Below are 20593 nucleotides of genomic sequence, written 5' to 3'. Positions count from 1 at the left end.
GGGGGTTAGAGTGAACGGGGGGTGGGGCCTCATAAGGGGTAGGGCAGGGTTTTATGCAACTAGAAAGTTGGCAACCCTAAGGTGTTCCGATTCATTAAAAGTAGCAGAAAGCCAGGGTGGAAGGTATACAAGCAGCAGTTCCAGGCATGCAGAAGCTCTGCAGTGAAGCAGAGAGAGAGAGAGAGGGAGAGAAGGAGTTTTAGGAATAAAACTCTTATTTGAATAAATTCCACTTCCCCATCCATTCTCCCGCTCCCAGCCTGGATTATCATTTTTTTAAACTATGTCTTTATTTAGAAAGGTTTAACAGGTTCACAAGTCCTAGCCATGTAAATATCAGAGACAACACAATAATCTTTACAACAATGAGCTTTTGCTTAGAAAAACATTATAGAATAATATAATCTTTGGATCTCTCTATTTACCATGTTACAGACTGAGCATTTTACCCTACCCATGACATGTCATTTCTCGTGATTTTATTAATTTGAGTGAATTCTCTGATTACACACATTTAACAAACCAGGAATGTCTATCAAATGTTAATATTGAAAAAATTGGACAGTTGTGATGTTTAGGTTTGTTTATTTTTTGGCAGGCAAACATAGTTTTGAATACTGAATAAATGGTGACTAAATATCTAAGTATCTATAACAAGCACCTCCCATATATTTTTGAACCTTTCCTCTAAAGATGGACTATTTTTCTTTTTCCAGTGGGAGGCTATCAGTAGCCTAGCAGCAATAAGCAGAGAAGAGATTAGTGAATAAAGGTTTTTGTCAATGTTAGGAGAAATTGACCCTTTGTGTGATTCCTTACTATGGTCACATGACAGAAAGGAAGGAAGTTTCTATCACCTAGGGAAAGTAATTGGTCTTAAGTAGAGAGAGCTCATTGACTTTAAAAAAAAATCCTGCCAAAATGAGATTTAGCTGCAAGTAAAAATTTTCAATAGGATACTTTGAAATTAAACAATTTTTGTTTTGCACTGCATGTTTTGTTTTGATTTTCAATTTTTGGTATTTGGATTTTCAGTGTGTGTGGTATTTCCCCCCCTTTGTTCCCCCTCAGCCCCTTTTTCCCTATGGTTAAATGTATTTTTTTTTAATTGAAAAAGTACAAAATGTGCAAGGAAGGGCTACTATTTAAAAACTTCATTTCTTTTCAAAATTTCCCACAAAAAATAGAAAAAAGTCAATGTAGCCAGGATAGAGTTTAAACAAGTAGAGAGTATTTCACTGACCCTTGCTGTATGACCTTCAAGCTGGAATTCAGTGAGCAGACTGGGCTGAATCTTCTCTTAGCCTTTTGTATTTAGAGCAAAGGCTGAGACTTGCTAGTTCCCAGCCAGCCTTGCCTGTGACTCCAGGAGACAAGGACAGCCTAGAAACCAGCAGCCCTTTGTGTCACTTATATTTATATTCCTAGCGTTTGACAAGGTCTAATGGAATCAGTGTATATAAATACTGGCATCCCCTCGCAGCCAGAGAGAGTCCTATAGGGCCTGAATCAAAGCCCATTGAAGTAGGGTTGGCTGAAAAACATTTTCTTTTCACAAAACAGTTTTGAGGTTTCAACACTTGTTTTCATTCTAATGTGGAAGGAAAATGACACCTTTTGAAAGTTTTTTGTGAAGCAGGGAGACCATAAATTCTATAGCCCAGTGGTTAGGGTACCAGCCTGGGATATAGGAACCCCAGGGTCAAGTCCCTACTCCAAGTTAGGCAGGGCAGGGACTTACCACACATCCCAAATTGGTACCCTAACCCCACTGGACTATAGAAAAAGAGTACCCCTCTCTTAACATTTCTGTTTCAACAGAAAAAAGACTGTCAAAAATACTCCAATCAGCTCTATACTGAAGTCAATGAGAGTGTTTCCATTTACTGCCAGACTTTTCCAAAGTTGACTACAATTAATTAAGCTGTTGAGATGATCTCTCATGGAAGCAGTGCAAGAAGTAAATTCATTGTTTATATGTATTATTTTTTCAATTATTTCCTTTGAAATTAATTTGGAGACAAACTAAGACAGTTACCCAGAGAAAGTGAACTTCCTGTTAATACATTCAAAGGACTTACTAGGGGTTTTTTGTTTGTTTGTTTTTGGTTGGCTTACAACTGCACACAACAAACTCATTCACATACAGACTAAATTACATGAATACAGTAGTGTTGTAATGTTGGCATTCTATTTTTTTATAGCTTGTAAAATGCTCCATTTGGGATCTTTTAGGATGAAAAGAACTGTACAAATGAAACTTATTATTGACTACTACTCAATTCAGTCTTTTACAAAATCATTCACTACTTTAAGTGTTTACTGTCCTATTTGAAAGTATTTTTCAAACAGAATGAGATAGGAAAATATAGTAATTTCAAATTAAATCAAAAGCCAGATTTTTAGAGTTGATTATACACAATTATGTGCAGATATCTAAGTTATACAGGCAAATTTGTCAGGATCACTCGTATTTGGAAGCTTTTGCAGTATTTCTGAACTCAATAAATATATCCCTTGTATATCTTTCATTTCTGCTTTAAAAATAAATATTTAGGCAACAATCTAGTTTTCCTCTACAACTAGCTAACCTATTACTGTACCCAAACAGAATATACTTGCATTTACTTTCTACTTTTAAAAAATGAGGAGAAAACAAAGGGCAAGCAGCCGTCAGTAATAAATCAATCTCGTTAAGAGAGAAAGTGCACAAGATGTCAGAAGACCAAGGAATCCCCAGACATTTTCTTTTTAAATTCACCTGCACCTTGATCCTTTCTGTTATACAAGTAATGAAACTTGTCATGGTCTATTATGAAGATAAGTTCGCTTACATTTTGAAGCAGAAATCCTGTTCTATACCAGATACACCACACCTGCAATACTGAAACCTGAAACACTGTATCTCTAGGTGAAGAACTCGGATAGTGAAAATGCTCTCCCTGTGGCTAAAGTCACCAGAATGTCTCCTCTCTTTTTAATAGAAAAAGAAAAAAGTCATCAGTTGTAGCTGCAGAAGATTCAAGATGACAGCTCATAAGTATCACGGTTAAAAGTTTGTAAGTTAACCAACCCTATACTTCAAGGGAATTTATGGAACACATAATCAAGTCCATTCCAAGAAGCCATCTGCCCCCTGATGTTAAGGCATGTCATCTTCTCAGGCAGGCAGAACAAGCTACCAAATATGAGACAAATCAGAACATATAACAGAGGAAAAAAACAACAAAATATTAAATATACAACATATATGTATGTATAATTGATTACCAGCAAACTAATTTGCCCAGCATAGTGAGTCACAGTTCAGTCTGCAAGCATGAGTTAGGCTAGCCATGTTCTAAGGCCCTGATTCAGGAAAACACTTAAATGTGTGCGGAAGTTCATCCCTATACATGGAAAGTAATACAAAAAGAGGCATGAGCTGAGATGAAGCAATTCAGCCATTTCACTACATTCTACCAGAAGAGTTTTCTCCAGACATTCCACGGGCCTTTTTTCCATCTTTCACTTATGCTATAGAAAGCTTCCAAATTTATCAGTGAACCTCAGCAGAAAGAGACAGCATGCACTGAACCCAATGTATTATATTTATATGGCACCTTCAATCCCCAAGCATTCTAAACTAAAGCACTTTACAAATCAGACAGGCTGGGAAATGGAAGAAAGATTCACAAACATTTTTTCTTTTAAAAAAAATGTGTCTTCTCCTCTCTCATTGTGCAGACACTATATGGATATGCAGACACTAACACATTTTTGTTCCCATCGTACAACAAGCCCCACCTACATCAAAGACTAAATTGTGATCTATGAACCCTCATGACTACTGTGTATGTCTGAGGCAATACAGATAATAAAGCCCACAGTGAAGTGTGTGAGAACTAGGGACAAAAAAACGGTGTCTGCTGAGGGGATCCAGCTATGGAACAATCACCCAGAGGAGACCAGATGAATGCAGAGTCTGACCATCTTCAGGAAATGTTGCAAACATTAATTTGAGAGAGCATTTTCACCATAAGCGATACTCAAAATTCAAACAGCCCTTTTATTCCCATCCACTCTTCCCCAAAACCGCAAGCCCTACCTCAACAGAGTTCTGACCCTGTAATGGGAGAAGTGCCAGAGACTCCATGATATCCACTAAGGACTTTGCTATTGCTAATGATTAATAGGAAAGGTGCACAGATACTAGCAATGAGAGCATAATAAATATACCACATTGCTGCTATTTTGCTGATACTACAGAAAGTCATCTTCCAGAAAATCCATAGGTGTTCATTCACAAATCCAAATAGAAATTCAGTTAAGTGAAGTTATCCTGAATCCACTCTCTGCTTTACATCAAAGAATCAAAGGGAAAGACTTATTACGGTGTTGTAGGGAATAGAACTGTACCAGATGGACTACAAGGGCTCAGATATAAGACAGATAGGAACTAAGATTGAAAAGAACAAGCCACTATAAATTCTAGTAGTTAACCCAGTCTAGTTTTACATTTCTGAAGAGATGATGCTTCCGAAATTGTTTCTGGAAAATTGTTCCACTGTTTAGAAATTCACCTTGAATAGCATGAGAAAATTCCTTACTATGTTTACTTCAAGCCATTTATTAAAATATCTAAATAAGGCTATAATATACACATGAACTGAAACTTACAAGGCTGGGGCACAGCTTAATCTCTGCTATTAATGAATTTCACGGCCAAGGACCCTCCACTGAAAATGCCCCATTACCAGCCCCTTTAAGTCTGAATTTGGGATTGATAAACAGTAGCACACTTACCAAACATTGTTGCCATGGAGAAGAGCTTTGAACACAAAGACCAGGACCTGGGATTGGTTTGGCAGTCAATGCAGAGTGGGGAGTATTGCATTATGTGCTCTCATTGGTTCATACCACTTAGAAGGCAGGATGCTGTATATTGAACCATCTGTAGTTTCTAGATGTCAAGACAGCGTGAGGACAAGATATAGCATGTTGCAGTAATCCAGCCCTGAGGTAATGAAAACTAAGCAGCTAGATCAACATCTAAGAGGAGAACGATGCAGCCTTCTGGGCAGCCAAAAGGTTTAAAAAAATTTCTTGCTATTATTGGTATTTAGGCACCCATGAAAAAGTTAAGAGTACATCTGGACCCAAAGATTTTGGACCGCCTTGTCAAACAGAGGACAGATGCCCTCTATAGAAAGTAAGGTCACATATCTTAGTAGTGCCTCCAAATACTCTGATCTTCTCACCTCTCATCTCTCACATAACTGAACTTGAGCCAATTTACATATTTTTGATCTAGACCCTTATTTCTTTCATAGACCAATGGTTCTCAACCTTTCCAGACTGTATCCCTTTCAGGAATCTGATTTGTCTTGCATACCCCAAGTTTGACCTCACTTACAAACTACTTGCTTACAGAAATCAGAAATAAAAATACAAAAGTGTCACCACACACTATTACTGAAAAATTGCTTACTTTCTCATTTTTACCTTAGAATTATAAAATAAATCAATCGGAATATAAATATTGTACTTGCATTTCAGTATGATACTTAAGCCTGTTTTTCACTTGTGAGCCTTGTCTGATGCCCGAGTCCTGGGTGGCAGGGCTGAAGCCCAAGCCTCGCTGCCCAGGGCTGACACATGTAACTTAGCTTAGCAGGGCCCCCTGTGGCATGGGGCACCAGGCAGTTGCTCTGCTTGCCAACCCTAACATCAGCCCTGCACTTGCAACCCCCCTAAACCTATCTTGGAGCCCCCACTTGGGAGTCTCAACCCCCAGGTTGAGAAAACTGATCTAGATGAGTTGAGTACCCCCTGCAAGACCCTTGCGTACCCCCAGGGATATGTTTACCCCTGGCTGAGAACCACTGTCCTAGTTCGTCAGGGCAACTACATTGTCCATACTAGAGCTGGGTTTGTTTTCCTGATTAAATTCTGAACACTAGATTCCCCTAGATCATTCATATATCTTGTGTAAACACTGTGCTTTGAAGAGTGAACGACACTATATCCAGTAAATGTAGGATATTCACGTTGTTGCACTCATGCCTGTGAAAGGATTTTCTTTTGGAACTTCAGTAACCATTACTGCAGCTCTAACTTCTATCAGCAAATATAGGCATTTTAAGTCCACATACATCTTTTTTAATAGGGCATCTGCAATTACTTATATGAGAGCTTAAAACGAAGAGCCTACCTAAAGACATATTTTGACTATACAGAAATTGGGAAAAGGACACTGTTGTGAGCTCCGTTTATAAACAAAGGAAATGGGTAATTGACTAAAATGAATAAGAACATAAGAACGGCCATAGGTCCATCTAGCCCAGTATCCTGTCTTCCAACAGTGGTCAATGCAAAGTGCTCCAGAGAGAATGAACAGAACATGTAATCGTCAAGTGATCCATCCCCTGTCGCCCATTCCCAGCCTCTGGCAAACAGAGCCTAGGGACACCATCCCTGTCTACCGTGCTCTGTAGACAACAAGCTCAGTGTTTTTAAAGATATCCACCCACACTACAATGCAACTCTTCTAACGTACACTTTGAATCTCAGTTCATGCTCATAATTCAGTGCTGAAGAAAATTTATGCAAAGTAAACTAACCCTGCACATAATCAATATATAATTTAGGAATTGTCGAGTGTATACCACCAGTGCAGCATGCAAAAGCAGCTGTTCCATCTATGCAAAAGCTCTTCCCCTCTTCCAAGTTTCCACCTCAACTGAAATGTTAGACTTTGGTGTACACACACACATGCAGCAGCAGAATGTGCATGTAAGGCTGGACCTCAGTCCTGTAGCAACCCCAGCAGTCCACCACAGACCCTGCCTCTGTTTCCCTTAGTTGATTCCAGGATGGAACCTATATCCATCAGTCTTCGTCTGTAACTCCAGTCCTCCAGCTGGCTTACTTGAGTCTTTCCCCTTCCTGGGCTGAAAGGAGTCTGGCCCCCACCCAAAGTTCTACCAGCCCTGTTAGAGGAGCTTCGGTCAATGGTCCCAGGAGTTTGACTTTCATCTCTGGGCCTCCTCTAACCCCCTTTCTGATGTTGCCCCTTTGCAGGTTCCTCCCTTTCTGTCTTCGACAGGCAGAAGTAAAGTAAGTTAAAGGCAAATTCCAGTATTCCTGTTATTGTCCCCATCCCTAATCAGTGTGTGTGGGGGGGGGGCAGGGGTAGGTAAGGAGACCCAGGCCCTGCCCTGTTCTCTAGATTACACTAGCAAATAAGGAGTCAGTGAGTTAGGAAATTCATTATATTTGGATATTAATCAATATCCTAGCAGTCCTATCCCTTTAAAGGTGTGGAACACAAATGGCCTTGGATTATCTTACTTTGGGAAAACTAATAATTCTTGCAATGCAATCATTGCTACTGTGAACCCCAGAGCTGTTATATGGGACAAGAAGCTCTGTGTTGCTAATATAGGAGAAAGGGGAATTGGTAGCTCTGGCATGCTTAACTTGTATATTTTGATTCCATCTCAGTGTAGTTCTGTGCATGTTCTCTGTTGTATTGTTTGAGGGTCATTTACATCTCATGTTGGAAATACTATTAAATGGTGCATATAAATGTATTTGTAACAGGAAGAAATTATTAGAGGTATAGCCTGGGGAACATGGGTCATCCTGAGCGGATAGGTAGTTGACTCTGATTTTGTAATGAGCCCAAATTCAACCAAAAATGAAAACTCTAAGGGGACAGATTCTCAGCTGGCATAAATTGTCATAGCTCCACTGACAGAGCTATGACAGTTAACACCAGCTGAGAATCTGTCTTGGGGTCTTGTTTTGTTTGGGTTTCCTGTCCAGGGATTATGATAACTGAATGGAGCTGACTTGTTGTACCAGACCTGTCAGACCAGACCAGACCTGCCGTGGGGCTGACTATATGGGACTGGACCTGGTAATACTAGAATTAATTCTGTAACACAGGACATGATCTGGTGGCAGCTGAGCGGATGGTGCTGACTTCACAGGCAGGGCCAGGCCACAGCCAAGCTGACTTTATGCAAGCATACTTGGCAGCAGCAGAGCTAGTGGACTGATTTCACTGGACCAGGATCTAGCACTAGCAGGCCTGGAGAAGATGACTTTGCAGAATCAAACTGCCAGCCACAGACGGAGCTGGACCTGGTGGTGCAGACTTCACTGGATGGCAGTGGACAAGCTCAGGAAAACCACTTCCTGGTGCTTACTTGACCACCACAGAGTCTACCTGGATTAATGAGTAAGCAAGGTTTGGCATAGGTTAGGATTGTGTTGTGAATAAGAGTTCTGGGCCCCCGACGAGCTGGCAATTAATTACTGAGAATGTGGAGTCAGCCACATCACTCATAAGTTGTTTGTGTCTTGCTCATTTCATTTTTCATGTAAATAGAAGTTTATCTTCTTTCCTCCTCCTCCCCCAGTAAAAGCTATTGGTGGTTTCATATTCCCAAGGATTCCTGAATGCTTGTCAGTGGGGAAGAAACACCTGCAACAGCGGATTTAAAGAGGCTTTAAACTATCAGTTCCTAAACCTGGGAGTGGATAAGGCTTTTCGGTGGGGGCTCAAGCCATTTTAGTTCATTTAAAAAGGACTCAAGACAAAAATGCACCAGGCCTTTACCACTGTTAACACCACCTGGCTGCAGGGTTATGTGACTGCTATTTTACAATGATGAAGATTTAAAAATTTTCAAAATTAATTTTATTGTTAAGTGACAATTGTTTAAATACACTTTTAATGTGATGGTTGCTATAAAAGTTCACCTTAGTACATTGGAATTAAATTCCTCCTGGTGATCTTCGTTCCTAACTTATATACCGTATGCCCATCATCTCTCTGAATGGGGATGCAAATATTACACAAACAGCCTTTGTGACGATAGCCAGGCACTTCTACTTCCAGTCAGAACTTGGCAGTATAAAGAAGAATGAAAACAAAATATAACAGGAGAATAAGCTAAGCTGGTTTCTGTGGTACTACTCATAAGCCCCAATTCCCGATACAGTAAATAGAACTTCAACAAAGCACCTAAAGACATGCTAAATATGGATACTTTGGTAAATCAGGACCATAGTGCATAACATTAAATACATGCATACGTCTTTGCAGGATTGGGGCCTTAGCTGGCATTTCTTGACTTCTGAGTACCTAACTGTGCAACTTTAAAGGTCTTCAAATCTATATTTTCTAATGGTGGCAGTACATAGTCCCTTAAGTTTACATGAACAAATTACTTTTTCTAAAATATCTGCCTTCATATTCACACCTTTGTGAATCACAACTGCTCTCCTTCCCACACTGATCCATCTCAATGGATTGGAGCAGTTTTACATCTCAGCCATAACAAGGCACACATCTTCTAATATAATGCAGTTTGTTTTGTTTGCTTTTAAATACATTTTATACTCAGAGTCTAGATATTTTAAATGTTCCAATAGCTTTTATTTCATTTTAATGACTTTTCCTCTTGAGAGAAAATGCATGGCCAGTTACCAGCTCCATTCTTTCATTTCAATTTTCTGTCATTACCCAATGTAACAGACAGCTTTCTTATGCAAATTATCATTGTTCTCAGTATGTTTGCCTGGTCATAGAGCTCCTCACTTCACGTTAATTACACAAGATTCTCCCCCACCCCCCAAAAATCATGCTGTACCAACAAGATAAAGGACACAAAAGGAATCCAAGAGAAAATTCAGCTAAGTGACAGGAGGAGGAGTGGGATATAATTTTTCAATTTCTACTAGTTGAAAACACTGCTCAAAAAGGAAAAGATTGTTCACCAATTTATTGCTGCTTTATTTAGATTTTTTTCCTTTGTAAGAAATTTATTTTGAGCAAAATCAACATTTCTTAAGCCAGTAAAACTATAACTGAATCTGTCTTCATCTAATTTAATGAAAATGGAATGTTGCAAAGACAACTCTCTGTCTGGGGAAAATGTCTATTTTGTCCCATGTCTGACTTCTGAAACACTCATTTATTCAGGCCTTAAAGGTAGCCTACAAATCTGGAAAAACTGGGCTTGTTCCTTTTTCTGCCTCCTTAGGATGTATAAAGAAAGCTGGACAGGAATTTTAGAAGTGGAAAGGACAGGAGATGCTGGTTGAGTTTTTATTATTAAAAATTCAGGTCCTGTCTGGGGTTGTGTATACACTTGACTTTTTGAGAAAATGCCAATCACTTACTACACTACCATGGATGCAGCTTCACTACTACCAATGATAGTGAAAGTGGGAGATTCCCACTCCCTGCAAAAAAGTCTATAATATATGTAATAAAGTAGACGTATTTATTATTTGTTTTACAATAGTATATACACAGATATATACCTGGTCAGTATTATGTGAAAGAGTTAAAAATTGCCACAATACTAAGTGTCATCCTCCTCTTTATTAGGATTATAAAACCTAATGTAGGTTTCAATGAAAGGAGAAAAAAAAACGTCAAAGCACACTAATGTTAACTGAATGGGAAGCAAACTATTTTGTTCACTCCACTTCAGGCTTGGAATCTGATTTAAATTAACAAAGAATGCTTCTCTTGATATTTTCTCTTAATGATATTATCTATTTAACACAACCATTAGAAGACTATAAAATTACCATAAGGAGTAAAACCTCATAGAATTGGAATGGAGTTATTCTGCTAAATTTATATTAGGCAACTAAACAGATGCCTCCAACAAACTTTTTTCATTAAGAGAAACTTTATAAATTCAATCAAGTCTGTTGTCTGAATCAATCTATACAATTTCAGTAACATTTCCGTAAAAATGTAAAATTTCAGCCAAGACTCTGTCAGAGACAGAAGAAGAAAAAAAAGAGAGAGAGAGAGAAAGAGTTTTACAGCTTATTCTGAGATTTCCTGCCAGGATACTGAGGTAGTCATCTTGAAGAACATGACACACACTTTTTTGCCACTGTAACTGTGAGATTCAGTAGACTGGACAATCGCTGTGCAGGAAAGCCAACATGGAAACCTGTTTCTGGACAGTGGCTGAAGTTATTAATTTCAATAGTGTGGTATGCTGTATGCACATGCAGATCTTCCCAAACTAGCTAGTAAATATGTGCAAGCTTCTATTTGTTTTTGAGTAAACTGGAAGTTCTCAAGAGAGTGCTGCAAACAACAGGAATATTATATGCAGAAATGTTTGCAATAAGGTGAACGTGGCAAGTTTATCAGAGCAGCATATAAGATGAAACTGTAGCAATGCCAGAGACAGCCTACAAGTTGCTGGGACATGTGCCCTTTTTTTTGTTTTTTTTAAACCAAAACTTTACCCAAAGGCACCCAATTAAAACTTTCATTAACTATCAGCATTTTGGACACATTTCTGATTCAAGAAATCCTCAACCATGTGGGCTCTCAGCAGATTTAAAACATCTGTCCTTCCTAACAGGATTCAAATACAGTCAGTCTGAGATTTTCAAACATAGGTGCCTCAAGTTAGGTGCCTAAATCATATTAAAGTGCCTAAATAAATGGCCTGATTTTCAAAACTGCTGAGCATCTGACAGCTCTCACTGAAATCAGCTGGGTACACAGCACTTCTGAAGATCAGGCCACTTATTCAGGCACCTAAAAACGGATTTGGGCATGCCTGAAAATCTTGGCCTATGTAAAATATATTAGAGTTGCTTGGTTAAGAAGTTAATCATTCAAATTGGGAGCACTTAATTTAAAACAAATGTGTCTGCAACACATAACAGGCATGAAGGTTAAAAGAAAACATGCCTATGATTACCTTTGCCTTGCGAAAATGGTAGACTACCAGCATGCTTATGAAGTCCAACAGCATACAGAGCGTTTGAAATGAGATGATAGCAAGCCGTAAATACTTGTCCTCCTGTGCATAGCAGGGAGTATCATCTGTGCAGTAAGAACATCCTTCCCTGCAGGGTAGGCAGGTGTAGACTTCCTCAGACATCTCGCCTCTGGAGAAGTGATTATCTGTATCTTTTCCTGAAAGTATCAAATGGGGGAAGTAAACCACCTTTAATTCCATTGCACAGGCAGTTCACACATACAGGAGCAAAACACTTCTCTGTTGACCTTTCTCCCACTCCCCATTTTCCTCTCTCACTAATTTACAGTACAGCTAGCATGGATTGTTCAGGTCGCTTCACCTGGGAAATGCAGTCCAGTTTAGAAATCAGAGGAGAGCAACCTCACATGCCAAATGTTTTCCCATTATTCTTAAAATGGGCTCAGATTGTAAAGTTAGTTCTGTGAAGGCAACGGTGAATGACAGAATTTATTACATCAGAGGCCTGGAGCATGGGGAAAAGAAATTTTATATTTACTGAGACATGAAGACCAGACCCTGCTAGCTACTTAACACTCAGAGTACAGACTCTGAACTGACTTTTTATTGTTCCTTAATTCCATAAAGATGTTATCTATGGAGTTAATTACCTTCAAATTAGATAAAACCCTATTTGATTAACAATTGTTCAGCACAGTATTGGATGATTACTCAGTTCCTTACCCAAAGTGGAACTTGTTCTTGAGTACTGTACCTAGTTTTCATTTACAAACACAAACCATACGAGCAGGAAGTCTTGTAAGTATGTTAACATTTTGTCTCTCTCAGTGGTTCTCAAACTTTTGTACTGGTGACCCCTTTCACATAGTAAGCCTCTGAGTGCACCCCGCCCTTATAAATTAAAAACACTTTTTTATATATTTAACACTATTATAAATGCTGGAGGCAAAGCAGGGTTTGGGATGGAGGCTGACAGCTCGCAACCCACCATGTAATAACTTTACGACCCCCTCAGGGGTCCCGAATCCCAGTTTGAGAACCCTTGGTCTATCTAAATCAGTGAGTCTCAGTTTTTTTCCATACTGTGATCTCCCTTTCCACACCATGAAACCCTCTCAAATGTCCTTCTATTCAGCTGGATTCTTGCTGGGATACCCGCCCCCTCCACCTGAAAATTTAGCAATATAGCCAGGGTATGTAGGTCATGACCCAAAGACACCTGTTTGCAGTCCCCAGGATGAGAGCTCCTGATCTATATACAATCTGTTGACATGGGCCACGAACAGTATTTTTAATTTTTTTTATTTTGACACTCCTACAGGGAAAAAAATAAAATGGTCACAGAAACAATTTGCACAAATTTCTAACCTTATGTCTACATTACACATCGCTTTCAGGGGCATGTAGCATAACTATGGCTGCACGCCACAGTGAAAAACACACTGTGTCCACACCACGGACATGTGTCCGTGAAAGGCTCTGGCAGAGGGGAGGCAGCGGGGAAAGGCTCAGCCTTTTCCCTCCTACCTCCCCCTCCCAAAGCCTTTTGCCACTGACAGAGCTTTCCCAGTGGCAGGGAAGGGTTCCAGACACAGGGAGCTGTCGGAGCCTTCCCCCGCTGCCAGAGCCTTTTGCTGTGGTGGGAAGGGCTCCAGCAGCAGGAGGCAGTGGGACACCACTGTGCTAAAAACAGCAGTGTAAACAGGGGGCACGGCTTGGCCAGTAGAGAAGGTGAAGTATATATACTTCAGGCACATACTCATACCCTTCAGGTGTATCTTTACTGTGCTGGCTTAATCCATGCCTCACCGTTTACACTGCTGTTTATATCCATGCTAGGGGGCTATGTGGGTATGTATACTATACACCACTGAAAGAATCCTGCAGTGTAGATGCACCCTTAGTATATAACAGTTGAAGAAACCAAGTGAACTTCTGCAAAATTTGTCAGTGGCATAGTGGCAAGTTGGGAAGTGCATGAGTTAGGAGGAAGAATTTAGGGGATCTATCAGCAAACCTCTGCGTGATAGGTACAGGCACAGGCAGGCACTGGCATTGCAGATAATTCAGAATTAAATGGAGCAAAGTAGAAAGAAAAAAAGAGATGTAAAAAAATAAAAATAGTAAACTGAACTTGCTGGAAGTGCTACATACAAACTCTAGGTAGGATTTAGGGCTTCCATAAATAACTTTTGGAAAATTTGATGCAAGCTCCAAGCAATTTAGTGTCAAAATAAATGTGACACCTTTCATCACTTTTCACAAGTGCTGGGAATTGCTCTAGTATCTTCCATCAAAATTACCCTCCTGCAGCAATGTATGCAGTACGACTTGCATCTGTTGGTTCCTGCTCTTCATCCCAGTGGGCTGTGTGTGTGTGTGTGTGTTCTTCATCCCAGTGGGGTGTGTGTGTGTGTGTGGGGGGGGGGTTAGTAAAGAACTCTTGGAACCTTTGGAATGAAATTCTTTACTAGCCATATAGATTTATTTTATCTTAACTGTTGTAAGGATAATTCTCTCCTCTTGTTTTCAGGTGTGTGAGAGCATGTGCACAGACAGGCTAAGTCTATAGGAGGTGAGCACAGAATGCATATGTTATGGGTCTCATCCTATTGTCTTAATCAGAGTTTTACCTCTGCAACTCGATAACATTGCCATAATATTCTGGTATTTGCAATAGGGCTATCAAGTGATTAAAAAAAATAATTGCGATTAATAGCGTGATTTAAAAAATTAACCGTGCTGATAAACAATGGAATACCATTTAAATAGTTTTGGATGTTTTCTACATTTTCAAATAAATTGATTTCAATTAAAACACAGAATACAAAGTGTACAATGCTCACTTTATCTTATTTGATTATAAATATTTGCACTGTAAAAAACAAAAGAAATAGTATTTTTCAATTCACCTAATACAAGTACTGTAGTGCAATCTCTTTATCATGGAAGTTGAACTTACAAATGTAGAATTATGTAAAAAAAATTGCACTCAAAAATAAAACAATATAAAGCTTTAGAGCTTACAAGTCCACTCAGTCCTACTTCTTGTTCAGCCAGTCACTCAAACAAGTTTGTTTACATTTTCAGGAGATAATGCTGCCCGCTTCTTATTTACAATGTCACCTGAAAGTGAGAACCGGCATTCGCATAGCACTGTTGTAGCTGGCGTCTCAAGGTATTTACGTGCCAGATGCACTAAAGATTCATATGTCCCAACCTGCTTTACCTACCATTCCAAGGGGCTTGCGTCCATGCTGATGATGGGTTCTGCTCACCAATGATCTAAAGCAGCACAGACAGACACATGTTCATTTTCATCATCTGAGTAAGATGCCACCAGCAAAAGGTTGATTTTCCTTTTTGGTGGTTCAGGTTTTGTAGTTTCCACATCAGAGTGTTGTTCTTTTAAGACTTCTGAAAGCATGCTCCACACCTCATCCATCTCAGATTTTGAAAGGCACTTCATGAAATATATGGCAGAATGCAGGTAAAACAGAGAATGAGACATGCAATTCTCCCCCAAGGTGTTCAGTCACAAATTTAATTAATGTATTATTTTTTAACCAGCGTCATCAGCATGGAAGCATATCTTCTGAAACAGTGGTCAAATCATGAAGGGGCATACAAATGTTTAGCGTATCTGGCCAGTAAATAACTTGCTGGTTACAAAATTGCCATATGAATGTCTGTTCTCACTTTCAGGTGACAGTGTAATTATCTCCTGTAAATGTAAACAAACTTGTTTGTCTAAGCAATGGGCTGAACAAGAAGTAGGACTGAGATTGTTTTGGTTTTGAGTGCAGTTATGTAACTGCAAAAAAAAAATCTACATTTGTAAATTGCATTTTCACGATAAAGAGTTTGCACTACAGTACTTGTATGAGCTGAACTGAAAAATACTATTTCTTTTGTTTATCACTTTTACAGTGCAAATATTTGTAATAAAAATAATAAGAAAGTGAGCATTGTATACTTCGTATTCTGTGTTGTAATTGAAATCAATATATTTGAAAATGTAGAAAAACATCAAAAATATTTAATAAATTTCAATTGGTATTCTATTGTTTAACAGTGCAATTTAAACTTTGATTAATTTTTTTAAGCACAATTAATTTTTTTAGTTAATCACGTGAGTTAACTGTGATTAATTGACAGCCCTGATTTGCAATATTCCCTACATTTAGAGTAAGGGCTACCCTAGGTAATCTCTCACTTTTCATAGTAAGAATGTAATGGGTTGGCAGAGTCCAGGAACCCATATAGGAACATGGGACTTCTCTGTGGAGCCTCATCCTAAATGCAGGTACTAAAGCCCTGAAGAAATGCAGAGTACTAGTGACTCATGCAGACAAGTGGATTTTATTAGCTCCAGCCAGAATATCAAGAGGAGCTGTAGTCTCTCTCTGACCCAGAGAGAAGAAAGAGATGGGAGGCAGAAGTTCCCATGGGGTGAGAGAAGGGAAGCTAGAAACAACCAAACTTGGGTCAGCTGCAGAATCCCACAAAAGTGATCTCACAACTATTAGCTACCCAAGAGGGATGAGAAGTCATTGCCACCAAATTCAGCATCGACTTTAATTTTGTTCCAAAGTCCATTAATCTGGCAGACTTTCTGAACCCCAGAATTTTTCTTCATTTCCAGATGTCCCATATATGTAATTCTGCCTATCAGCATTCTGGGAGCTCTGCCAGCATTAGGGTCAGAGTGAGGCAAAAGACTAAATCTCTATTTATTGAGCTTCTGATGGACCAATGAAGAACCAGCAGATCCACATCACTCCTCTCCTCTATCACTTTTCCTACATCCCATCCATCCTCACATCCAAATTAACAGTACACTATTGGTTTTCAGAGTTTGCTATGAGCTAGCTCACCCTGCCTCTGACCTCATGTCCACCTATTCTCCAAGCTCTCATCTGTTTCCTTCTTATTTTCCATAGATGGGTGTCACCTTTCACTTGTTCTACCCATCTAGCTAGAAGTCTCTCCCTTCTTCTCAGTCACTTGATCATCTCTTTAATCCTCACAGTTCTGGTTTACAAGCAAGCCCTTCTTTAATGTATTCTGTATTGTGGCCACTATATAAATAACAATAAAATATTTTAATATCATAAATGCTGAAAAAACAGCATTTACACATTTACCAGAATTAAGAAATTTACATTTTTATTTACAACAGATATTGGCTATGGATTAAAAGTTTTGCATGATGTAAAAACAAAGTATTATAATTTTTTCTTAAATCTTTAACTTTGACAAATTGTCAAAAATATATTTTAATCCATGTTCTCAAGCATTTATTTTTGTAAGTTTTTCTTGGAAGCTTTTTTTCATGTCTATGCATGTCACATGTTATAGAGATAACAGCTGATAAACAGTTGCATGTTACAGCAAATATCCCAAGGATATGGCTTTATAGTGCAACAGCAAACCTTGGTTTAGCCATATCTGGTGAAATGATTCCAGTTGTCTTTAAAGAAAGGTCATTAATATGCATCTAAGGCACTGCTGGCTTTGAGTAATTATGTGATGAGTATCTTTTGACTTAAGAAAGATTCTTCCTTACAGTTAATCTGCAGATGATATATATTGGGCCTGGCTGAAATTTTTCAAAATTTAACAAAAAGTTTCCCATTATCAACAATCACAAAACATTGCCACTTTTATATGCATACACACAGTCTCTCTATCAGACGTTCCTATTTATTGTCATGGCTGCCATTGAACAAGAGATTTGTTGGGTGGGGAGTTTAAACCCAACCTATCCCCGAGGTTACATGACCTGAAGTACTGCAAGACGGCAACATTTCCCTCTGCATATGTGCAAAAATGAAGAGTTCCACCTTCTATCCTCTGACCAATTGTTCACCCACTTGAGAGATGCAACATCCACTCAAACTGAGAGCAGCTCAAGTGATGCATGAAACAGGAACACTTCACTGCAGCACTGGCAGGAATGCGGCTCCCTGTGCCACACTCTTGTGCTGTTACGGCAACATCCTGGGCCCAAACATGGCTTCAGCAGGAGACTTTTCTGCCCAAAAGTGGCACTGGCTGGGGACTGCTAAGAAAAGAAAACAGTTCACTAAGTAGGCAATGACTGGGAGCCAGATCCTGCTCTATTTAAGTCAACTGGAGTTTTGCCTTTCACATCAACGTGCACAGGACCAAGAAGATAGAAAGTGCTGAAAGAGTTAGAAATAAAGAGAGAATAAGGAAGGGCCACAGAGAAGGAAAAGACTAAAGGGACAGTGGAAAGGAAGAATAAATTGAGCGAAGGGAAAAGAAAAGTCTAGCTGAAAGGAAAGGGAGAAGGTATAGAAATGAATATGAAAGATTTATTGAATGTGTGAATATTAAAAGGATAAATAAGAAGCTTAAAATGGCAGCATCAGTATAGAAGTCTTGAAGAGATGAATAAGGTTGGTCTTAGAAAGGGGGAAATAAAAATAAAGGAATTTTAAAAAATTAATCTGCAGGGGAAGAAAAATCCTAATGAAAACTGAAAGTATGAGGAAAAGGCTCCCGGTTACTGTACACAATAAAAAAAAAAAGAAAAGTCAAAGTAGAGTGAAGGAGGAACAAAAGTGTATTTATTTTTATTGATTTACTACCAAAATATTATTAATAATGAGTATTTTCACACACAAATAGATATCTACACAAACCAAAACACACACAGGTACCTATACATACATAGGAATATATATTTAGATACATATATTAATAAAGAGAGAGAGAGAGAGAGAGAGAGAGAGAGAATGAACAGATTCATACATCCATGTATTCACAAACAGAAAGTGGCGTGGGAATAATGTGTCTCCCTAAGGCACAAGGTGGCCCATCAGCTGTAAGCTCTTTAGAATAAGGACCTGTCATATGTCTAAAGTACTTAGCGTACACACACACACACACACACACACACACACAGACATTAAAAGAACAGTAATGTTGCAACATCAAGCACATAAAAGTCAGGAAATGCCATTGTGTGTACAGTCTTAATTCAGCCCCTTTGTGCATATGCCATCTTCAGTTACATGATCTCATCACAGTTTTTCCTCAATTCAACCTGAGGCAGACTCCCACCATAGGAAATTTCAGGCCAAGTAATTAAAGTTTGGCAAAGTTATAAACCTGAAAACACAGTCTTACAATGGGAAGTCTTGGGCAATCTTAACAACAGGCATCACTACCAGAGCTACCTTTAATAATATTCAAAAATATTCTAAAACCTCAGAAAAGAGTATGCTCCATCCTAACGTGCTGAAAAAAGAAAGATACAGCACACATTTTGGAGACCTTAGAGCAAGGTCCTAGGCACTCAGAAGTTTTTCAACCAATGTCTGGAGGACTCTTCATTATCTAGATAAACACATAAAAGAAAATAAATAGCCTCGGCAGTGATTTGCAAAGTATTTCTCTGTCAATTACTCTATTGTGAATCATTATTAGCTCACTGACAATCTAGGTTTAGCCCTGAAATCTAGGTATTACCATGATAATCACAGAAATATTCACCAATTGCTCTACAGCAGGTCTTCAGCTAGAATTATGATTTTTCTTCTTCTTTGTATCTCAGCATGTAAAACATTTCCTATTCTTGTTGTTATGTGAAATGTAATTATCCAATCGGTATTTGGCCAACACATCTGGAAAGTGCGAATCCTAAAATAGTTAAACTTGGTGCCTGCTCTGAAGTACTTTAGGAATCCAGAAAAACCTCAGTAAATTACATGAAACCTGACTGGTAATCAGCACGTAAATGAGTTATGACTGGCATCAAACCACTTGGCAGAACTGAAGATCCCAGCAATGAAGCCAATTCAGAGGATACAAAGAAATAGACTTTTAAAATTCCCACAGCATATAAAACAATAAAACAGATTAAGGAAATGTTTTGTAAGGTTTCTGAGGTTTTCTTTGCCTCATTGGTGATGTTTACAGCACTGAGCACGCTGCCCTCATTTCAGTGCATTATAAATACTAACATTAAACAACAATGAGAATACGGTAGAAGGCTAACTAAGGCAAATGCAGAAATGAAAAGTCAGTCCTGAAATAACTCAGAACTCAGATGACAGACTACACGAAATGGCTGTATATCAGCACTTATTCTAGAATCTCCTTTCTACTCTGTTTTTATTTTTGGCCTGTCAAGATTAACGCCTGAAACCAAGGACTCTTGATGGTCAATGTACTTTTAATTTAAGTGAGTCCTACTTTAATTTTCTCATTTTAGCCTTCCTGTATAGTTTATTTATTGAAGATGGTCACTCACTGCCCCACTAGAGATCAAGGACCTTGTCTAAGTACCATTATCTAGAACAAACAGCATTATTTGTCCCCGCAGCAGATGAATATTGAATACTAAGAGTACCCAGGGAAGCCATAAAATGCACACATTTACATCAAATTTTGTTGCATGTTACTAGATATTTTGGGGGGATGTGATTATATTTCATTCTTTGTCACACAAATGCATGTTTCCCCATGCTTATCGCTGTATGTGCACATGTGAGTGGGAGGTGCACATGTGAGTTTGCCGTCTACAGCCCTAAACCTGGGAAAGACATACACATACACTTAATTTTATGCTCACACTGACTCTCACTGAAGTTGACAAGACTCTTCACAGGTATGAGCAGGGTCTGCCTGTGTGAAATCTATTGCAGAATCAGGACTTAAATTTAGATATAAGAGTTAGATTCTGGGATTCTCCCATCTGCTGTGGTCCTTTTCTGCTGCTGCAGTAACATAGGAGAGGCATTAGAGCTCTGGAACCAGCCGGGGAGAATTCCCTCCAATATAGGTTTTGCTCAATGTATCTT

At 38.9% G+C, this 20593-nt stretch overlaps 1 protein-coding gene across 1 annotated transcript in view; it reads right to left on the bottom strand.

The window, feature by feature from the left end:
- The window catches only part of GPR158 (G protein-coupled receptor 158), a 309363-nt gene that overhangs the window by 145489 nt on the left and 143281 nt on the right, over window positions 1-20593 (bottom strand). The window contains exon 4 of the mRNA XM_074946104.1: window positions 11739-11956. Coding sequence (XP_074802205.1) covers window positions 11739-11956 — 218 coding nt within the window. The remainder of the gene's footprint in view (window positions 1-11738; window positions 11957-20593) is intronic.

The sequence above is a fragment of the Natator depressus genome, chromosome 2 (assembly GCF_965152275.1).
Source record: "Natator depressus isolate rNatDep1 chromosome 2, rNatDep2.hap1, whole genome shotgun sequence".
In the NCBI taxonomy this organism is placed as follows: Eukaryota; Metazoa; Chordata; order Testudines; family Cheloniidae; genus Natator; species Natator depressus.
The sequence above is the reverse complement of the archived record's forward strand: the minus strand, read 5'-3'. Positions and strand labels throughout refer to the sequence as shown.